Source organism: Hypanus sabinus, assembly GCF_030144855.1.
Source record: "Hypanus sabinus isolate sHypSab1 chromosome X2 unlocalized genomic scaffold, sHypSab1.hap1 SUPER_X2_unloc_10, whole genome shotgun sequence".
In the NCBI taxonomy this organism is placed as follows: Eukaryota; Metazoa; Chordata; class Chondrichthyes; order Myliobatiformes; family Dasyatidae; genus Hypanus; species Hypanus sabinus.
Window position 1 is genome coordinate 91,566 of NW_026778980.1, and position 21,966 is coordinate 113,531.

A 21,966-nucleotide genomic window follows, 5' to 3' on the forward strand; every position below is an offset into this window, starting at 1 on the left:
TGTATAATTGATATAATGCAATGGCCCATGTCGGTTAGGATTTTTTTCATTTATTTTCTCCATTTTTTGTTACCACTATTAGTTTGGGAGGTTATTATCATCTATTTGTATTTATACCTTAACCTATTAATTATATACTCTCAAGCTCTTTGTATTCATGTTTCATTTATGTTTGTTTAAAATCAATAAAAAGATTTAACAAGAAAAGACTATTCTGAGGAAAGGGTGGAATAGGTGCAACGGGCCGAATGGCCAGACATGCTCCTGTTCGTTATTTTCTAAAGCACGTTTACCTTTGCGCCTTGTTCTCCCTTGGTTTTCAGCAGTTCGGATTGCACAGGGGAGCGGTGAGAGCTCCGGAGATCCACCGGCAGCCGCTGCGGGGCAGCTCCCGTCTCCCAGCAGGAAGGGACGGGTCTGGGAGACAACTCCAGACAACAGGCCCCGATCCTCGGCGGGGAAAGGCCGGGCGCCCTCCGTGTAGCTGAAACATCTCACGGAATCTCCGCCGGTCGCTTCAGCTCTGCCTTCGAAAGGATTCACGACCCGCCGGTGGTGCAGCCGAAACACGAGGCTCAGCTCCCGGTCTCCGGCCCACTCGGTCCCAGTCCAAACAGCGTCCCGCCCACTGACACCCCTCAGCCAATGGCAGCATCGCTCTCCCAGCAGTGATCACTGATTGGCTGTGTGTGTGTGAGGACGGTCTGCTGCTTGGAGCTGGAGATGTCAGTCACAGTTTGTTCTCAGAATTAAAGGGAAATCCCCAAAACTCTAATTAACATAGAAAATAGGTGCAGGAGTAGGCAATTCGGCCCTTCGAACCTGAACCACCATTCAGTATGATCATGGCTGATCATCCAACTCAGAACCCTGTACCTGCTTTCTCTCCATACCCCCGATCCTTTTAGCTACAAGGGCAATATCTAACTTCCTCTGAAATATAGCCAATGAACCGGCCTCAACTGTTTCCTGTGGCAGAGAATTCACAGAGATTCACCACTCCCTGTGTGAAAAAGTATTTCCTCATCTCGGTTCTAAAAGACTTCCCCTTTATCCTTAAACTGTGACCACTCGTTCTGGCCTTCCCCAACATCGGAAACAATCTTCCTGCATCCAGCCTGTCCAATCCCTTTATAATTTTATATGTTTCAGTGAGATCCCCCCTCAATCTTCTAAATTCCAGTGAGTATAAGCCTGGTCGATCCAGTCTTTCTTCAGATGAAAGTCCTGTCATCCCAGGAATCAATCTGGTGTCTCTGTACTCCCTCTATGGCAAGAATGTGTTAGCATTAGGATCGATACAGACATACTGTCCAAAGAGCTTGTTTCTCTACTTTATCATAGAGTCATTCAGCATGGATTCATCATTTGGCCCAACTGGTCCATGCTGACCAAGATGTCCATCTAATTTCATTTGCCTGTGTTTTTTGGCAAATTGCAAAATAAATTTTATTATCAGAGCGCAGATAAGTCACAACATACAAACTCGAGAAGCATTTTCCTGTGGACACACTTAGAAAAAGTATAGAATAGTAACGATAGCAGAAGCAGGCAGTGAAAGATCAGCCAGAGTGCTGAAGGTAACAAACTGTGCGAATGCAGATACAGAAACAGGATAAATCACAAGAGCATGAAATAACCACAGCGGCTGCTGATGGATCTCCGGAGCTCTCACCGCTCCCCTGTGCATTCCGACAGGCTGAAGGCCAAGGGAGAACAAGGCGCAAAGGTAAACTCGTGATTTAGGAAATAAGAAACAGAAGTGGGCGTTGCCATTCGGCCCGTTGCGCTGTTCTGCCCCTCACTCAGAACATGGCTGATCTTTGACCTCTGCGCCACTTTCCTGCAACATCCCCAACACCGCCGAGCCCCTAAATATGTCCGTTTAATTTAGAAAACGTGTGGAGAAAATCCCGAATATTCACCGCACTGTGTTGGGGCAATTTCTCCTCATCTCAGTCCCGCTGAGGTGATCTCGGATTATGAGTCTGTGATCCCAGGTTCCACTGCCCAACCAGGGGAAACATCATTCCTGCCCCAATCCTGTAAATACCCTGTGAGACTGTGTCTGTCTCAATCAGGAAGCTTCTCCATGTGAACCTTGTGTTAATGAAATTGCTGACAGTTCTTTCAGACCAGCAGCTTTGACCACAAGAACACCAGACAGTGGTCAGCACGGAATGTCCTGCAGTTACTGCAGGAGAAGGACTGGATGGACACAGTGGAGTGGTTCCTTGAGCAGACAGTCCAGACCATCTGGCAGAATGCCTCATCACCAGGTCTCACCAACAGGCAGCAAGACCTCACCTGTCTGATGGCGAGGGGGACCCTCCCAGTCTGATCCTTGCTGCATGCCGGAGATAACTCCCACAGCGCGTTGCCCCGATAAAACTGCAGTGGAGACGAGAGTGCCCCTCCCAGTCTGATCCTTGCTGCATGCCGGAGATAACTCCCACAGCGCGTTGCCCCGATAAAACTGCAGTGGAGACGAGAGTGCCCCTCCCAGTCTGATCCTTGCTGTCTGCCCGGAGATCACTCCCACAGCGCACTGCCCCGAGATTACTGCAGTGGAGACGGGAGTGCCCCTCCCAGTCTGATCCTTGCTGTCTGCCCGGAGATCACTCCCACAGCGCACTGCCCCGAGATTACTGCAGTGGAGACGAGAGGGCCCCTCCCAGTCTGATCCTTGCTGCATGCCCGGAGATCACTCCCACAGTGCGCTGCCCCGAGATTACTGCAGTGGAGACGAGACGGTCACTCACCTCTTTGCGGACTGTGGGCTGGCGAAGATCTGTGGAGAAAGATGCAAGGGCCTGTGCCACAGCAGCTGCGTAACAGAAGGCTCACTGGTCCTCGGGCTGTTCCCAGGACGCGCAGGAAAACGGACAGCGAGTGCTGCTGGAAGATCATCAACTCGGGGAAAGACGTTCGAAACTTGTTGGCCTGCCATCACACCGAGATGTCCGGAGAGCAGCGGTTCCCAACCTGGGTTCCACGATTAATGGTATTGGTCTTTGGCACAAAATGTTGGGAACCCCTGTGATGCACCATCAATAACTCTCGGAGACATGAGTCAAGGCAGGCTGTTATTGGCTGGAAGAAAGCACCGTCAGCAGCAAGCGACCAGCACACAACATCCTGGAGACTGAGGGAGGAGCAGTGCCTCCAATCGCCTTTATACAGGGGTCTGTGGGAGGAGCCACAGGAACAGTCAGCGCGCCGGGGGGGTGGGGGGGGGGTCCAGACAGGTATATGTAGTTCACCACACCCTGTCATACAGGAATGCTGCCGACTGGCACAGTCCAGACTACAGGGACACCTTTGGAACTATTGGGTCTCTCAACTGCTCGACTGGGAGCGGCCGGGTTGGCTGTGGAAACCTCTCAATTATTGTTCACTACCCCAGGGGGCACATGAGCGACAACAGACAACAGAATACCCCACAGAGAACGAATGTAAATTCATTGGGTAAAGGTATTGGCACGTTTTATCACTCTAAGTATTTGATATAAAGCTTATTTTGATACAAAAAAAGTATCAACATCTGATCTGTATCCAGAGTGAAGGGGACCTTCTATTGGAGACGGGACGGACATGGTTCAAGTCACGAAGTTTTTCTCACGGAGGGCTGTTGAAATCAGGACCTCACCGAAAAATTAACATTTTCCACCCTGTGACGTAGAATATCCAGTCCTGTGCTTTTTCCGACAACCAAAGGTCGGTCATCACCACTGCATCTCTCTCCTCACAGCACAATATTCTCTCCGCATCCCCAGTTTAATGGCATGTTTTCACTGTTTACTTATCCACCGTTTTACACTCCACTCTGACTCTCTTAGACCTGGAGAAAGATAAAAAAAACGAGCTGCTGGAGGAACTCAGCGGGTCGGGCAGCATCTGTGGAGGGAAATGGACAATCGACATTTCGGGTTGAGACAGTTCAGATGAAGGATCTCGATCCGGAAAGGTCCTTCCGATCGGAGCGATGGGGCCTTTGGACATTCGGCTAACGTTTTTTGTTGCTCTACGTGTTTACGAGATGGGGTTGCTGGGCATATGGCCAACTCACCCACGCTCGTCGCCGGGCTTAGACAGTCCATTGGGCGTTTTCTTATCTTTTCACTGTTTAATTTGTTTTTGATCCCACACTAACATGGAAATAGCCAGAATTCCCACTGAACCCATCCAACAACATAATGTTCATTCCCCGAGTCTGCAGCGCGCGTAGTGGACAATCGCGGTACTGCAGGGGATCGGCAGCTCCCCGAAAGTGAAAGCATTCTGAATCAGGAAGTGTCAGGAGTTAACATGGCTTCGAAAGGACCGGTCGAGAGTTTAACAGAGGAGGCAATTTGTCCCGTCTGCCTGGATTTCTTCACCGATCCGGTTATACTGGAGTGTGGACACAACTTCTGTCGCTCTTGTATCACACGGTGTTGGGAAAGGGAGCAGAGAAACTCCTGCCCGGAATGCAGAGAGGTGTTTGCTGACCGCACCCTCAGGGTGAATCGGGCCTTAGCAAATCTGGCTGAAAAATCTCGAAATCTTGACCTGAATCGGAAAGGGAAGGAAAGTAAACGTCACTGCGAGGAACATGAGGAAGAACTGAAGCTGTTTTGTGAAAAGGACAAGACACTAATCTGTCTGGTCTGTGCAGTTGCGGAGGAACACAGAGAGCACCGCTTCCTGCCGATTAAAGAAGCTGTTAAAATCTACAAGGTAAAAACTAACGTTAGTTCAATACTTAAAATATTTCCTTTGTCCTGCATATCATCACACGAGCCTCTATAACTACCACATCACTCTCTGCAACTTCCGCCGTCTCCAACGGGATTCCAGCATCTCTCCGTCCCACAGCCCACCTCCTCACACCGTAGCTCTCCGCTCTCCATACGGATCGCGCTCTACGTACTGTATCGCCCTGATCCACTCGCTCCTCCCCACTGATCTCCCTCATGGCACTGATACCTGAAAATAGGACAAGTGGGACCTGACTCCTAACCTCCTCCCTCCTCACCATTCAGGGGCGCAAACAGCCCAGTTCCTCCTGTTTCTTCCAAGGTCGATTGTCCGCTCGTATTAGATTCCTTCTTCTCCAGCCCTTTACCTCTTCTACCTGTCCCCTCTTAGCTTCTCACTTCATCACCCTCCACACCATTTCCCCTCACGTTGTCTCACCCGTCACCTGTCAGCTGGTTCTCATCCCCAACCTTTTTATTCTGGCTTCTGTCCCAATCCTTCCCAGTCCTAATGAAGGGTCTCATCCTGAAACACCGACTGTTTATTTCCCCTGAATAGATGCTGTCTGACTAATTGAATTCCTCCGGCATTTTGTGCGATAATCGGGTTTGATCACCTGTTTCTTTTGATGCATCTTTGTTTCTATTTCCTTCACTCTCTGACTTCCAGGATCAGCTAAAATCTTCCTTAGACTCTCTCACAAAAAAGAAATCAGACTTCCAGAAAAAGGAGCAGCAACAGAAACAGAAGATTTCCGGAGTTCGGGTGAGACTTCCTGAGCGGAATTTCTGATATTACTGTCGAGTTTTGCTCCATTTAATGCAGAATAGCCGAGTATCGCAGGTCCAGTGACCTGGATTCGATGCTGACCTCTGTTGCTGTCTATGTGGAGTTTGCATGCTCTCCCCGTGGCCACGAGAGACTCCAACACATCCCAAGGACATGCTGGATGAATGGTTATTACAATTAACCCTGTGAAGTTGGGGAGGGTATGCGGGAATCAGATGGGGGTTTATGGGTCAATGAGGGAGAATATGTTTCAGGAAAACGTGAGGGAATGGTGTTGACGGGAATGCACTCAGAAGTAGCATGGACTCCAATAGACCAAACTGAACGACAGAAGGAAACAGAGCACAGCAATGCAGTATATTAATCTTTACCTTTCATTCAACAGGAACAGACACACAGCATTCAGTCCCACGTCACATCCCAGTTTGCTGAACTGCGCCAGATTATCACTGAGAAAGAGCAGAGCTTACTCAGGGATCTCAGGGAAGAAGAGAAGAGGATTCTCAACCCAATGGAGAAAAATCTTCGGGAGATTCAAGAGAATATAATTTTAATTCAGGAGGAAATCTCAAAGATAAAGGAACAGATGGATCAAAAAGACAGTGTGATATTTCTCAAGGTGAGGGATTCTATTTCACTTTGTTTCTGTCAAAGGGCACTAAATGAACAGTGGTATATTTGAAATAAACACAGCACAGCGGCCAATTCTAACATATCAATTGCCGCTGCTGGCGACCTCACACAAGTTGTTATACCTGCATGATGCACCCACCAATCACTCCAATAATGACATTTCAAAATGTCCAAAATACGCTTTCAGTCCTTCATTAGCAAAATACAATCTTGAAGCGATGAAACTTCAGGGTAATTCATTGTAAAGTAAGCTGCCACACAGCGGTCAAGAACAGAATGACATCCGCCCGTCCCCAGCTCAAAACTGCCCAGAACAAAGTACAGATACGCAACTTTTTCCCTTCACTTTTACCACGGCCCCACTCACCAGACTGGTTATCGTCATAAACACGTAACGCAGAATACAATGCAAACAGAAAACAGATGCATTGCTCATACACACAGTATTTACAAATGGCAGCAAACTGTTTCTCACCAGAGAGTTGATGCCTCTATTCAGGGTTGTTGTTGTCCCAAAACTGGACTTCCACAACTTCTGTACATCCCAGGACAGAATTCAAATTTCTCTGAAATTATTTACACTGATCGTAACACAGAGCTGCTGACTGTGTCCTTAATTCTGTATTAAATATCCCCTAAAACTCTCATTAACTCCCGGTTCCAGTCACAGACTGTGAGTGTGTCTGGTGCGGTGGGTGTGAGGGTCTCTCTGTCAATCCGTGAGAAAAAAGAATTTGACACACATCAGACTTATCTTCTATATCCAGATTAGGGAAACTATTACTATTACTGTCTTTTTACTTTTACAGATAACAATCAAATGAACGTTCAATTGTTCAAAACATAACCAGGCCATTTGGCCCATTTCCTCCTCTCAATTTCCCTGCTTCACAATCCTCCTGCCACCTTCTCAGCACAACCAGCAATCGTGCCCTGAAATCTCTGGTCCCTCACGTGTTTATCCATTCTCCCTTTTACATTCAATCTCTGCTGTTCCATTTCCACCACTCCTGTGGCTCTGAATTCCACATCCTCCTCAATAAATTCCTTGTGGAATTTGTTAAAATCCATCTGAAATTACATCACCTCACAAGTCTCCCCATAAATTGAGGTACTTCCTCCACCCGCACACAATCACATACATCACTGATCTTAAATTCCTCCATCCTATCAGACTGACGTCATATCCGGATGAAAATGCACAGCCTGTCCTGTCTTCCCTGTAAGTTTCATTCTCTCAGTACTGGTCTGACATTCAGAAACTTTCCTTGTAAGTTACCCTGTGGTTCTGTATTGTCCGTGTGTGTGAGTGATTGCGGGAGTGGGAATTTTCATCACCTGGTAATGATTTGGATCAAATTCTGGATGTGGACAGTAAGTCCAAGTCTAATCCGATTTGTGTTTTATTTATTTCAGGAGGAAGCTCGTCGGAACAGAAGGTAGGACATACTCTTTACTGAACCACTGAATGGATTTGTAAAATAGTTCAGAATAGCAATTTATAACCAGCAGTTTAATATTTACAGGATTAATGACGATGTCCATGAATTGGCAGTGACAGATGAGACACTACCGGTTGAAAAATTCGATCACCCCTATTTGTTGAACACAGTGCTGAGAGAAACGCTTGATGCTATTTATCGAGGTAAAACTTACAAAGATTCATTTCCCCTTGTTTATGAAGCTCAATTTAGTTTCAATTTGAGGCAAAGATTGTCTGTAATACTGGGCTGAAGGGGAACTGAAGTTTATTCCACATCAACCCCACCGACTGGGAGGCATCACTGTCACATGGTCAGCTGGAGATGTCAGACCCCTGGACACACCAGCACAGGGTCACAATACAACCAATACACCGGAATGGCAGATTAACCACTGTGTCCTGATCCCAGGCACATTGCACTAACACACCAGGACATGGGTTTGGATCTACCAGAGGAACTGGGAATTTAATACTGACGATAATATTGCAGGGAATAACAATGAGTATCAGTGTGGTGACCGGGATTGTCAGGAAAATACACAAGTCCTTCATGTGCCCTGTGAGTGCAGACTCTGACAGACACAGGTCTTCCCCCTTCCGGATCAGCATCTCTCACTGTTGTTAGAGGCAGAAGAGGGGAGTGGTCGTGATCGGGGACTGAATCGCCAGGGGAACAGACGGGAGAATCTACTGATGTGAACGGAACACCCGAATGCCTCCTGGTTGCCAGGGTCAGGAACGTCTTGGATCGTGTCCACAGCATTTTAGAGAGGGAGGGAAAAGAGCCAGATATCTTTGTAAATTTGTGACAATGACATTGGAAGTAAAAGCAAAGAAGTCCTGAAAATAGAATTTGGAGAGCTTGGTCGAAAGCTCAGAAGCAGTACCCCCAGGGTTGTAATTTCTGGATTGCTGCCTGTGCCACATGCTGGTGAGGGAAGAAACAGGATAATTTGACAGATAAATATGGCTGAGAAAATGGTGCTGGGGACAGGGCTTCAGATTCTTGCATCATCGGGATCTGTTCTGGTGGAGGAATGACCTGCTCAAAAGGGATGGGTCGCACCTCGACCCGAGGGAGAAGAATATTCTCACAGAGAGGTTTGATAGAGCTGTCGGGGAGGGTTTAAACTAATTTGGTGGGGTGAGGGGTTGGAAGTGGAGTGAAGCGATAGAACTGATAGTAAAATGCAAAGATTGCATGCAGTCAGACGGTCAGATAGGGCGGACAGATGAAAGGAGAAAATTGCAGACAGCAACGTGAGTATCAGTGTATTAGCGATGCAGAATTAAAAAGGGTAGCAGATACAGTACACAATGTGTTATATCTCAATGCATGGAGTATGAGAAATAAGGTGGATGATCTTGTTGCACTATTACCGATTGTCAGGTGTGATATTGTGGCCATCACAGAATCGTGGCTGAAGGATGGTTGTAGTTGGGAGCTGAATGTTCAAGATTACACAATGTATCGGAGGAAGGAAGGAAGGCCGATGGGGTGGTGTGGCTCTGCTGGTAAATCAGTAGCTAGATGGGACGTAGGATTGGAAGATGTTGAATCCTTGTGGGTTGAGGTAAGGAATGGCAAAAGTAAAAATGCCACTGACAGAGGTCATATACAGGCCTCCCAACAGTCAGTGGGTTGTGGCCCACAAATTACAACTGGAAATAGAAAAGGCTGATGAAAAGGACAATGTTCTGATAATCATGGGAGATTTCAACATGCAGGTCAATTGGGAAAATCAGGTTGGTAAAGGATCTCAAGAGAGTGAGTTTGTTGAATGCAATGTGATGGCTTTCTAGAGCAGTTTGTCGTTGAGCCTGCTCGGGGAACAGCTCTACTGGATTGGGTGTTATGTATTGAACCAGAGGTGAGTAGTTAAAAGAAACCTTAGGAGGCAGAGCTCACAACATGACTGAGTTCAACTTGAAATCTGATAAGGAGACAGTAACCCCTGACATTGTAGTATTTCAGAGAAATGAAAGAAATTACAGTGGTCTGAGAAAGGAGTTGGTCAAAGCAAATTGGAAAGAGATGCTGGCAGGGATGAGAGCAGAGCAGAAATGCTGTCAGTTTCTGGGGAAATGAGGATAGATGTATTCCAAAAATAAATAAATACTCAGAATGCAAAATAGTACAACCGTGGCTGACAAGTTAATGTAAAGGCAAAAGAGAGGGCATACAACTAAACAAAAATTAGTCGGAAGAGAGAGGATTGGGAAGCTTTTAAATATCTACAGAGAGGAACTAAAAGGATGATTGGGTGGGAAAAAATAAACAAGAAATTGATTTGAATTGAATTGACTTTATTACTTACATCCTTCATATACATGAGGATTAAAAATCTTTACGTTATTTCTCCATCTAAATGTGCAATGGTCTCCAATGATCCTTCAGGCCCTTTTTACACACCTATCTTTGTAAAACAAGCTAGCAAACAATATCAAATTGTTTTTCAAGTATTGTAAAAAAATAAAACAGAGATAAGAGTGGATATAGGACCACTAGAAAATGAGGCCGGATATATAATGACAGAGGATAAAGAGATGACAGATAAACCAAATATTTTGCACCAGTATTCACCGTGGAAGACACCAGCACTGTGCCCGGTGTTGAAGAGTGCGAGGGAAGAGAAGTGAGTGCAGTTACTGTTACAAGGGAGAAGCTGCTCAAAAAGCTGAAAGACCTAAAGGTGCATAAGTCACCCAGACCAGATGAACTGCACCCTAGTGTTCTGAAAGAGGTAGCAGTAGAACTTATGGAGGCATTTCAAATGATCTTCCAAAAATCACTGGACCCTGGCATGGTGCCAGAGGACTGGAAAATGGCAAATGTCACTTGACTCTTTAAGTAAGGAGGAAGGCAGCAAAAAGGAAATTATTGACCAGTTTGCCTCACCTCTGTGGTTGGGAAGAAATTGGAGTCAATTGTTAAGTGTGAGGCTATGGAATACTTGGTAACACTGGACAAGATAGGACAAGTCAGCATGGCTTCGTTAAGGGAATATCCTGCCTGACAAACCTGTTGGGATTCTTTGAGGAGATTACAAGCAGGATCGATAAAGGGGATGCAGTGGATGTTGTATATTTGGAATCTCCGAAGGCCTTTACAAAGTGCCACGCATGAAGGTGGTAACCAGGTTAAGAGGCCATGGTATTACGGAAAAGTTACAGGCATGGTTAGAACATTGGCTGATTGGTAGGAAACGGCGAATGAGAGTAAAGGGATCCTTTTCTGGTTGGCTGCCAGTGAGTCGTGTTCCACAGGGGTCAGTGTTGGGACACCTTTATTTTATGCTGTATATCAAGATTTAGCTGATGGAATAGACAATAAGATGTAGGAGCAGAAGTAGGCCATTCGGCCCATTGAGTCTGCTCCAACATTCAGTCATGGGCAGACCCAATTCTTCCAGACATCCACACTCCCCTGCTTTCACCCCATACCATCTGATGCCCTGGCTAAATGAGAACCGGTACATCTCTGCCTTAAATATGCCTTGGCCTCCATAGCCACATGTCGCAACAAATTCCACAGATTTTCCACACACTGACTAAAGTAATTTCTCCGCATCTCAGTTCTAAAAGGACGTCCTTCAATCATGAAGTCATACCCTCTTGTATTAGAATACAAGGCTTTGTTTCCAGGTTTTGCGGATGATACGAAGATTGGTGGAGTGTTGAGGAAACAGTTAGGCTGGACAAGGACTTGGATGAGGAGAATGGGAAAGAAAGTGGCAAATGATATACAATGTTGGAAAATACATGGTCCTGCACTTTGGTCGTAGAAATAATGTGCAGATTGTTTTTTTTTCAAATGGGGAGAAAATCAAAAAATCTGAGACGAAATTGGACTTAGCAGTCATTCTGCAGAACTCCCTAAATGTTAACTTGCAGGTACAGTCAGTGGTGAGGAAGGCAAATCCAATGTTAGCATTCAGTCCAAGGGGTTTAGATAGCATTCAATTCAAGAGCAGGGATGTGATGCTGAGGCTTTATAAGGCACTGGTGAAGCCTCACCTTGTGTATTGTGAACAGTTTTGGGCTCCTCATCTAAGAAAAGATGTGCTGGCATTGCAGAAGGTTCATTTCATAAGGATGATTCCAGGAATGAAAGGGTTATCATACGAGGAACGTTTGATAGCTCTGTGTCTGTACTCACTGGAATTTAGAAAGATGAGGGGGGATCTCATTGAAACCTTTTGAATGTTGAAAGGCCTAGACAGAGTAGATGTGGAAAGGATGTTTCCCATTGTGATGGAGTTCAGGACAAGCGGGCACATCCTCATGATGGAGGGGCATCTATTTAAAAAAATGTGAACGAACTTGAGCCAGCGGCTGGTGAATTTGTGGAACTTGTTGTGTGTATTTAAGGCAGAGCTTGATAGGTTCTAGATTGAACAGTACCAAAGGTTACGGGGAGAAGACCAGGTAGTGGGGCTGAGGAGGAAAAATAAGGATCAGCCGTGATTGAATGGCAGAGCAGACTCAATAGGCAAATGGCCTAATTCTGCTCCTATGTCTTATGTTGATCAGACCACTACATTGAAGCATTGTGAGAATGAGCTCGGACACACCAACAAGCATTGACATGGGTCAAGATTTCATCTCGGGAGAAGCACACACAGCATAACCGGCCTGGCGAAGCTCCCTTACACACATACACAGGAAGGACTGGCAGATTGTAGTCAGAGCCTCAGCAATGTACGTTGTTATTTCCCTCAGTAACCTGGAAACCAGTCTCTTCAGAGACAGTCATTTATTCATTTAAACAACTCAATCACGTGTGACACATTGTCAACACACACCAGACATGTGATGAATCATTGTAACATACAAATTCCTCAATGTGCATACTCTCCTTCAATGTGTATACACACCACACGGATATTTATCACAATCAACACACGCACACATACACACACACACACACACACACACACACACACACACACACACACACACACACACACACACACACACATACTATCAGAGTGTGACACACAGCCACAGAAATAGGCACAAATTCCCATTTAGGATTGAAATCTGCCGTCCTTACCCAGTCTGTCTGTTCTGTGTCACTGAGCTGCCCTCTGACGTGACGTCACATCAACACTTCACAGACAGACTCCGGGGTGAGATTCCTCAGGAGGATGGTCTGGGAGGGTTTGATGGATGTTGAACTCACGGCCCAATTCATCAATCTGCAAGACTATGATGTCTTCTTGAGCATGGCCCATTTGTGTGTGTTTGCCCCATATCCCTCTATCCATTTCCCATCTGTGAACCTGCCCAAATTTATTTTAAAATATTTTATTTTTACCTGTCTCTACAGCGTCTGAGGGCAAATTCCATTTACCAACCTCCCTCTCTATGAGAATGTTACCCGATAGACCACTCAGAAAAATTTCCCGTCTCATTTTCAGTCCGAGGCCTCTGGTTCTGTCCTCCCATTTCTTGGAAAAAGAAACTTTATTTAAGCTCCTTATGAATTATTTACCTTGTTAAGGGGTCACACCTGAACATCCTACACTACAGCTGAATAGCCCATGCTTATCCACTCTCTGATTTTAACCCAGGCCCCCAGTCCTGGTAACAGCCTCCTGATGCCTACTGTCCAGTGTAATGACATCCTCCCCATATTCGGGAACCGGAAATGCAGACAATGCTCCAAGTGTGGTCTGACATCGAAATCAAAGGCCTTGCTGAATTTCATGTGGACAGTGTGGAATAGGCTGATGAATACAGGACTGAAGGTGTTTTTTTAGATTGGGACAAGAAGGGCGGCGTGGGAGCTAAATTCTGAAGGAAGACAGTGTAAAAAAAAACTTCACATACAAGAACGGCGAGACTGCGCAGGACAGCGCGGAGAGTTTAAAAAGATGACCACCCTATACAGCGGGCAGCGGAGTGGGTGGCAGCAGAGTGTAGGGCTTTGGCTCAACTGGCTTAGGCGGTAACGGGAAGAGGCGAGAGCGAGGCACCGACTCTTTTTCTCCCCTTGGCAAATCGGCCCGACGGACGGGAGAACAGCAGGGCACATTAGCGAACGGTTTAAAAAGTTCATCTGCTTAGCGAAGTAAGTGGGTGAGTAGACCCATCTTTCTTTGTTTCATTCCTGTAGAATTAGGTAGCATGTCTGCAGGGTCTGTGCTTTGTTCAGGGTGTCAGATGTAGGAATCCTGGGAGACCTCCAGCCTCCCTGATAGCCACATCTGCACCAGGTGAACCGAGATTCAGCTCCTCGGAGTCTGTGTTAGGGATCTGGAGCTGCAGCTTGATTACCTACTGCTTATTAGAGAAAATGAAGAGGTGATAGACAGGAGCTACAGGGAGGTAGTCATCCCTAGGCTACAGGGGTCAGAAAACTGGGTGACTGTCAGAAGAGGGAAGGGAAATGCCCAGATAGTGGAGAGCACCCCTGTGGCTGTCCCCCTCAGCAACAAGTATATCGTTTTGGATGCTGTTGAGGGGGATGACCTGACAGGGGACGGCCACGGTGACCGGGTCTCTGGCACTGAGCCTGGCGCTGTTGTGCAGGAGGGAAGGAGGGAGAAGAGGAATGCGGTAGTCATAGGGGATTCCATAGTCAGTGGAACAGACAGGAGATTCTGTGCACCTGGTAGAGATACCCACATGGTGTGCTGCCTCCCAGGTGCCAGGGTACAGGATGTCTCGGATCGGGTCCAGAATATTCTGAAGGGAGAGGGCGAGGAGCCAGCTGTCTTGGTACATGTTGGTACCAATGACATAGAGAGGAAAAGGGAGGAGGTCCTGAAGAGAGATTTCCGGGAGTTACGAAAGAAGCTGAGAAGCAGGACCTCCAGGGTAGTAATCTCAGGATTGCTACCTGTCCCATGTGCTAGCGAGGGCAAGGCTAGAGATCAGGCTGATGAATGCGTGGCTGAGAGTCTGGTGCAGGGGGCAGGGCTTCAGATTCTTGGATCATTGGGATCTCTTCTGGGGGAAGTACTACTTATTCAAAAAGGACGGGTTACACCTGAACCCGAAGGGGATCAATATCATCGCAGGAATGTTTAATAGAGCTGTTAGGGAGGGTTTAAACTAATTTGGCAGGGGGGTGGTAAACCAGAATGATAGAGTGGAGGAGAGGGAATCTATAAATCTAAGATAGTGAGCAGTAAAGATGTCAGGAAGGACAGGCAGGTGATGGGGCAAATTTGCAGCCACTGGGATGAGTTGCAGTGCAATCAAAGCAAAACTTACCAAATACTGGACTTAAGGTGTTTTACTTAAATACACACAGCATAAGGTTATGATAATTGGATGATCTTGTCGTACAGCTACAGATTGGCAGGTATAATTTTGTGGCCATCACTGAGACGTGGCTAAAGGATGCATGTCTGTGAGAGCTGAATGTCCAAGGATACACGGTGTATCGGAAGGATAGGCAGGTAGGCAGAGGGGGTGGTGTGGCTTTATTGGTAAGAAATGATATTAAATCATTAGAAAGAGGTGACATAGGATCGGAAGGTGCAGAATCTTTATGGGTTGAGCTAAGAAATCGCAGGGGTAAAAGGACCCTGATGGCAGTTATCTACAGGCCTCCTAACAGCTGCAGTGAGGTGGAATACAAATTACACCAGGAAATAGAAAAGGTTTGCCAGAAGGGCAGTGTTATGATAATTGTGGGAGATTTTAACATGCGAGTGGATTGGGAAAATCAGGTCGACACTGGATCTCAAGACAGAGAATTTGTAGAATGTATACGAGATGCTTTTTTCAGAACAACCTGTTGTTGAGCCCACTAGGGGATCAGAGATACTGGATTGGATATTGTGTAATGACCCAGAGGTGATTAGAGAGATTGAGGTGAAGGAACCGTTAGGAGGCAGTGATCGTAACATGATTGACTTCACTGTGAAATTTGAGAAAGAGAAGCCGAAATCCGATGTGTCGGTATTGCAGTGGAGTAAAGGAAATTACAGTGGCACGAGAGAGGAACTGCCCAAATTTGACTTGAAAGGGACATTAGGGGGAAGGACGGCCGAGCAGCAGTGGCTGGAGTTTATGTGAAGAGTGAGGAATGTGCAAGACAGATATATTCCAAAAAAGAAGAATTTTTCAAATGGAAAAAGAGCAGTCAAAGCCAAAGTGGCTGACAAGAGAAGTCAAAGCCAAAGTAAAAGCAAAGGAGAGGGCATTCAAAGAAGCAAAAATTAGTGGGAAGATAGAGGATTGGGAAGTTTTTAAAAGCTTACAAAAGGAAACTAAGAAGGCCATTAAGAGGGAAAAGATGAACTATGAAAGGAAGCTGGCAAATAATATCAGAGAAGATACTAAAAGCTTTGTCAAGTATATAAAGAATAAAAAAACGGGTGAGAGTGGATATTGGACAGATAGAAAATGATGCTGGAGAAATTGTAATGGCAGATAAGGAGATGGCTGAGGAACTGAACGAGTATTTGCATCAGTCCTCACTGAGGAAGATATCAGCAGTATACTGGAAACTCAAGGGTGTCAGGGAAGAGAAGTGTGTGCAGTCACAATTACGACAGAGAAAGTACTCAGGAAGCTGAATAGTCTCAGGGTAGATAAATCTCCAGGACCAGATGGAATGCACCCTTGTGTTTTGAAGGAAGTAGCTGTGGAGATCGCGGAGGCATTAGCAATGATTTTTCAAAAGTCAATAGATTCTGGCATGGTTCCGGAGGAGTGGAAGATTGTAAATGCCACTCTGGTATTTAAGAAAGGGGCAAGGAAGCAAAAAGTAAATTATAGACCTGTTAGATTGAGAAATGGTTGTGAGGTTTCTGGAGTCAATTGTCAAGGATGAGGTTACGGAGTACCTGGAAATTATTTGAGGAGATTACAAGTAGGCTAGACAAGGGAGATGCAGTGGATGTTGTGTATTTGGATTTTCAGAAGGCTTTTGACAAGGAGCCACACATGAGGCTGCTAAACAAGATAAGAGCCCATGGAATTACGGGAAATTTACATATGTGGGTAGAGCGTTGGCTGATTGGCAGGAAACAGAGAGTGGGAATATAGGGATCCCATTCTGGTTGTCTGCCATTTACCAGTGGTGTTCCACAGGGGTCCATGTTGGGGCGGCTTCTTTTTACGTTGTATATCAACGATTTGGATTATGAATTAGATGGCTTTGTGGCTATGTTTGCTGATGATACAAAGATAAGCGGAGGGGACGGTAGTGCTGAGGAAACAGAGAGTCTGCAGGGAGACTTGGATAGATTGGGAGAATGGTCAAAGAAGTGGCAAATGAAATACAATGTTTAAAAGTGTATGGTCATGAACGTTGGTAGAAGAAATAAACGGGCTGACTATTATTTAAATGGAGAGAGTATTCAAAATTCTGAGATGCAATTGTACTTGGAAGTGCTCGTGCAGGATACCCTTAAGGTTAACCTCCAGGTTGAGTCGATGGTGAAGAATCCGAATGCAATGTTGGCATTCATTTCTAGAGGAATAGAATATAAGAGCAGGGATGTGATGTTGAGGCTCTGTAAGGCAGTGGTAAGACCTCACTTGGAATACTGTGTGCAGTTTTGGGCTCCTTATTTACGAAAGGATGTTCTGACGTTGGAGAGGGTTCAGAGAAGATTCACGAGAATGATTCCTGGAATAAGAGTGTTAACATGTGGGGAATGTTTGACCGCTCTTGGACTGTACTCCGTGGAGTTTAGAATGAGGGGGAACCTCACAGAAGCATTTCGAATGTTGAAAGGCATGGACAGAGTGGATGTGGCAAAGTTGTTTCCCATGGTGGGGGAGTCTAGTACGAGAGCATGACTTAAGGATTGAAGGGCGCCCATTCAGAACGGAGATGCGAAGAAATTTTTTTAGCCAGAAGATGGTGAATCTGAGTATTTCTTGCGGCAGTGGAAGCCAAGTCATTGTGTGTATTTAAGACAGAGATTGATAGGTATGTGAGTAGACAGGTCATGGTGAGAGGGTGGGAGAGTGGGACTAAATGGGAGAATGGGAAAATGGATCAGCTCATGATAAAATAACTTCTGCTTTAAAAATCAAACACAAGAAAATCTACAGATGCTGGTAATCCAAACTGCACAGGTCCTGATGAAGGGTCTCGCCAGATCTCTCTGACACCTGTCTGGAGAGAGTTGATGTTGGGAGGATGTGGGTGGGTCGGGAACGGTAAGCACAGCCTCCGACTATAGGGATGTCCATTTAGGACAGAGATGAGGAGGAATTCCTTTATCCACAGGATAGTGAATCTGCCACAGGCAGCTTTGGAGGCCAAATAATTGACTATATTTAAAGCAGAGTAACACACACAAATTGTTGAGTGAACAGCAGGCCGGGAAGTTTCTATGGAAATGAGTAAACAGTCTACGGTTCAGACTGAAACAATTCATCAATACCTGTGTTGCTTAAGGGTTCCTGCAAATTCATCCCCTGTCCTAATGAGGGGCTGCGGGGGATGGGGTTGTGGGAAAGGGGACAAAGTCATCCTCATCTGCCATCTTTGCCTCCTCTAGCTTCTCATTACGTCTACACACACAGTTCACCCACAGGCTTTCCACCCCTCCCCCTCCTGGTTCAATCTGCCATTCATCTCACCCATACTGGTTCCCATTATCACCTCCTTTACTGTCTCAAACCATCACACTGCCCCACTTCACACTCACAAATGAAAGTGAACATTGTATGACGGGCCTGTTCCTGTGCTCTACTGCTCTATGTTCTCTGTTCCCTGTTTCGGAGAATGAGAGGAGATCTCATGGAAACACAAAATTCTTTCAGGGGTCAACAGGCAGGAGTGAGGGAGGATGTTTCCGCTGTCTGAGGTGTCAAGGGCCACGGGTCTCTCTGCTCTCCGTCCAGCGGAAAACCCCGGATCCCCGGGGCCGCGCTGTCCGAGTCTCCCCCCGATCCCCGGGCCCCGCTGTCCGAGTCTCCCCCCGATCCTGGGAACGCGCTGTCCGAGTCTCCCCCCGATCCCCGGGGACTCTCTAATTCTCTGCTTCTCCCCCCAGTCTCTGTCACCCTGGATGTGGAAACGGCGCATCCGGGTCTCGAGGTGTCTGGGGATCGGAAGAGTGTGAGATGGATCTGGACCTGGAGGAATCTCCCTGACACTGGGAAGAGATTCACAGACTGGATTTGTGTGCTGGGATCGGAGGGATTCCCATCGGGGAGACATTACTGGGAGGTGGAGGTGACGGGGAATCAGCGCTGGTTTCTGGGAGTCGCCGCCGAGTCTGTGGAGAGGAAGAGACGGGTCAGTCTGAGTCCGGAGACCGGATTCTGGGTCATCAGGCGGGTTGGTGACGTGTTACATTGGGATTGTGACGTGTCCGGTCGCCCCTCCCCCGGGTCCCGTCTCGCTGCCGGTCCCATCCCCGGGAGGGTGGGAGTTTATCTCAGTTACGAGTCCGGGACAGTTTCATTTTACAACGCGGAGACCAAGGCCCATCTCCACACCTTCACTGGAAATAAATTCACGGGGAAACTTTATCCTTTCTTCCGGACCGGGGATGTGAACCAGTGGCTGAGAATCTGCTCCGGTTCCGCTCCGGGTCTGTAAACGGGTCGGGTCCCGGGACCGGCGTCAGGAGTAAAGTCCCTGTAAATATAAATGTGCGGAGAGTGCAGCTAAATACGTGGCTAAGGGGATGGTGCAGGAGGGAGGGCTTCATGTTTCTGGTCAATTGGGCTTTGTTCCCGGGAAGGTGGGGCCTGTTCCGACGGGACGGTTTGCCCCTAAACTGGGCGGGGGGGGGTGAGGAATAACATTCTTGCGGGTAGATTTGCCAGTGCTGCTCCGGGGAATTTAATCTAGATTTGCAGAGGGAGGGGAACCAGAGTGTCAGAGCAGATAGTGAGGTGCAGGAGGATAAGGAACATGAGAGGACTGCATGTATAAACGGAAATGATAAAAAAGCAGATGATATACATATTCTCAGGAACATCTATTTCAATGCACGGAGTATTGTCGGTAAAACAGATGAGTTTAGGGCTTGGGTTGACACGTGGGATAACGTCATTACTGCTATTAGTGAGGGGCAGAACTGGCAGCTTAATGTTCCGGTAAAATTGGAGAAGGGCCAATTTTGTGGAAATGAAAAAGGATCTAGGAAGAGTGGATTGGGATAAGATTTTTTTTCTGGCAAGGATGTGCTCAGTAAGTTCACAGGCATAAGAAATTAAATAGAGATTGGGTTGGAAATGTTATAGCAACTTCATTTAATTCAAAATCGAGAGGAGTTGCAATTTCGGTTAATAAATCTTTACCAATTAAAATACAAAATGTAATAATTGATTCTGTGGGGAGATATGTGATTATACATTGTCAAATTTTTTCTGAATTATGAACTTTTATGAACATTTATGCACCAAATGAAAATGATGCAAAATTCATACAAGAAGATTTTTTGAACTTGGCTGACGCAAATGATAAAATATTAATAGGCGGAGATTTTAATTTTTGTTTAGATCCAGTTTTAGATAGGTCAACTAAAGTTGTTACAGAATTAAAAGTAATAAAACTAACTTTATCATTAATGGAAGATTTAAACCTGATTGATATATGGAGAATAATTAATCCAAGAGAAAGAGATTATTCATTTTATTCAAATAGACATAAAGCTTAGATGGAGATTTAATACAATTTTATTTAAACGTCAAGATTTTTGTGATTTTATGAAGAAACAGATTCAATTTTTTTTTGGATACAAATTTACATTCAGTTGAGGATAAAATTGTATTATAGGAAGCGATGAAAGCATATTTAAGGGGTCAGATTATAAGTTATACATCTAAAATTAAGAAGGAAAATTGGGAAAAGATATCATAAAGTTAGAAAAAGAATCTCAAAGATATATGACAGAAGAAAAACAAAGACAACTTGTTAATAAAAAACTACAGTATAATACACTCCAGACATATCGTACAGAAAAAATAATTATGAGAACTAAACAGAAATATTACGAATTAGGTGAAAGATCACATAAAATTTTTGCTTGGCAGTTGAGAACAGAACAGGCTTTTAAAACAATAAATGCAATTAGAACAAGTGTAAATAAGGTTGCTGATAAACCTTTAGAAATTAATGAAACTTTAATTGTTTTTTATATACTGAACTATATCAATCAGAATCACAAAATAAGATTACTGAGATAGATAAATTTTTATCACAAATAACCCTTCCAAAATTCAATTTGGAAGAACAGAAAGGATTAGATATGCCCTTTACATTAAAAGAGGTTGAACAAGCTTTAGGATCACTTCAGAGTAACAAATCCCCAGAAGAAGATGGTTTTCGTCCTGAATTTTATAAAAAAAAAATTAAAGATATATTAATTTCTCCCTTTATGGAATTAATATACCAAGTGGAAAGAATGCATAAACTCCCACAATCTTTTTTAACAGCGATCTTAACTGTATTGCCAAAAAAAGAGATCCTCTAAAACCAACATCATATAGGCCTATTTCTTTGTTGAATACAGATTATAAGATAATAGCAAAAATTTTATCTAATAGAATATCTAAATATTTACCAAAATTAATACATATGGATCAAACAGATTTTATTAAAAACAGACAATCAATGGATAATCTAACCTGGTTACTTAGTATAATTCATCTGGCACAAAAAAGAGAGGAAATGAGTGTGGCATTTGCTTTGGATGCAGAAAAAGCATTTGATAGATTGGAATGGGATTTTTTGTTTAAGGTATTGGAAAAATATGAGCTAGGAAAATCTTTTTATACAATGGATTAAAACCTTAAATACTAATCCTCAAGCTAAAGTAGTTACAAATGCTCAGATTTCAATACCATTTTGCTTAACGAGGTCAACTAGACAAGGCTGCCCGTTATCACCTGCTTTATTTGTATTGGCAAAAGAACCATTAGCTGAATTAATTAGAACAGATTCAGATATTGGCGGTTTTAGAGTTAATCAAGAAGAATATAAGATTAATTTATTTGCTGATGATGTTTTGATTTATTTAACAAACCCATTACAATCTTTGCAAAGATTATCTTTTATATTGGAAGAATACGGGAAAGTATCAGGGTATAAATTAAATTGGGATAAAAGTGAAATTTTACCCCTTACCAAAGGAAATTATAATCAATGTCGATTAGTAACTCAATTTCGATGCTCAATAAATGGGATAAAATATTTAGGAATCAGAGTTGACAATGATGTAAAAAATTTATATAAACAAAATTATTTGTCATTATTAAAAAATAAAAGAGGATCTTGATAATTGGATGATGTTACCAATAACATTAATAGGTAGAGTTAATGCTGTAAAAATGAATATATTCCATAGATTGCAATATTTATTCCAAACTTTACCAATACAATTACC

At 44.7% G+C, this 21,966-nt stretch overlaps 1 protein-coding gene across 1 annotated transcript; it reads left to right on the plus strand.

Moving 5' to 3' along the window:
* Positions 1–3,891: 3,891 nt before the first annotated feature.
* Positions 3,892–19,321, plus strand: LOC132385706 (zinc-binding protein A33-like). The gene is made up of 6 exons (XM_059957917.1): positions 3,892–4,719; positions 5,410–5,505; positions 5,915–6,148; positions 7,579–7,601; positions 7,689–7,807; positions 18,622–19,321. Exons 1-6 carry the CDS (start codon positions 4,309–4,311, stop codon positions 19,170–19,172), a joined length of 1,434 nt encoding a protein of 477 aa, XP_059813900.1. The 5' UTR covers positions 3,892–4,308; the 3' UTR covers positions 19,173–19,321.
* Positions 19,322–21,966: the final 2,645 nt, after the last annotated feature.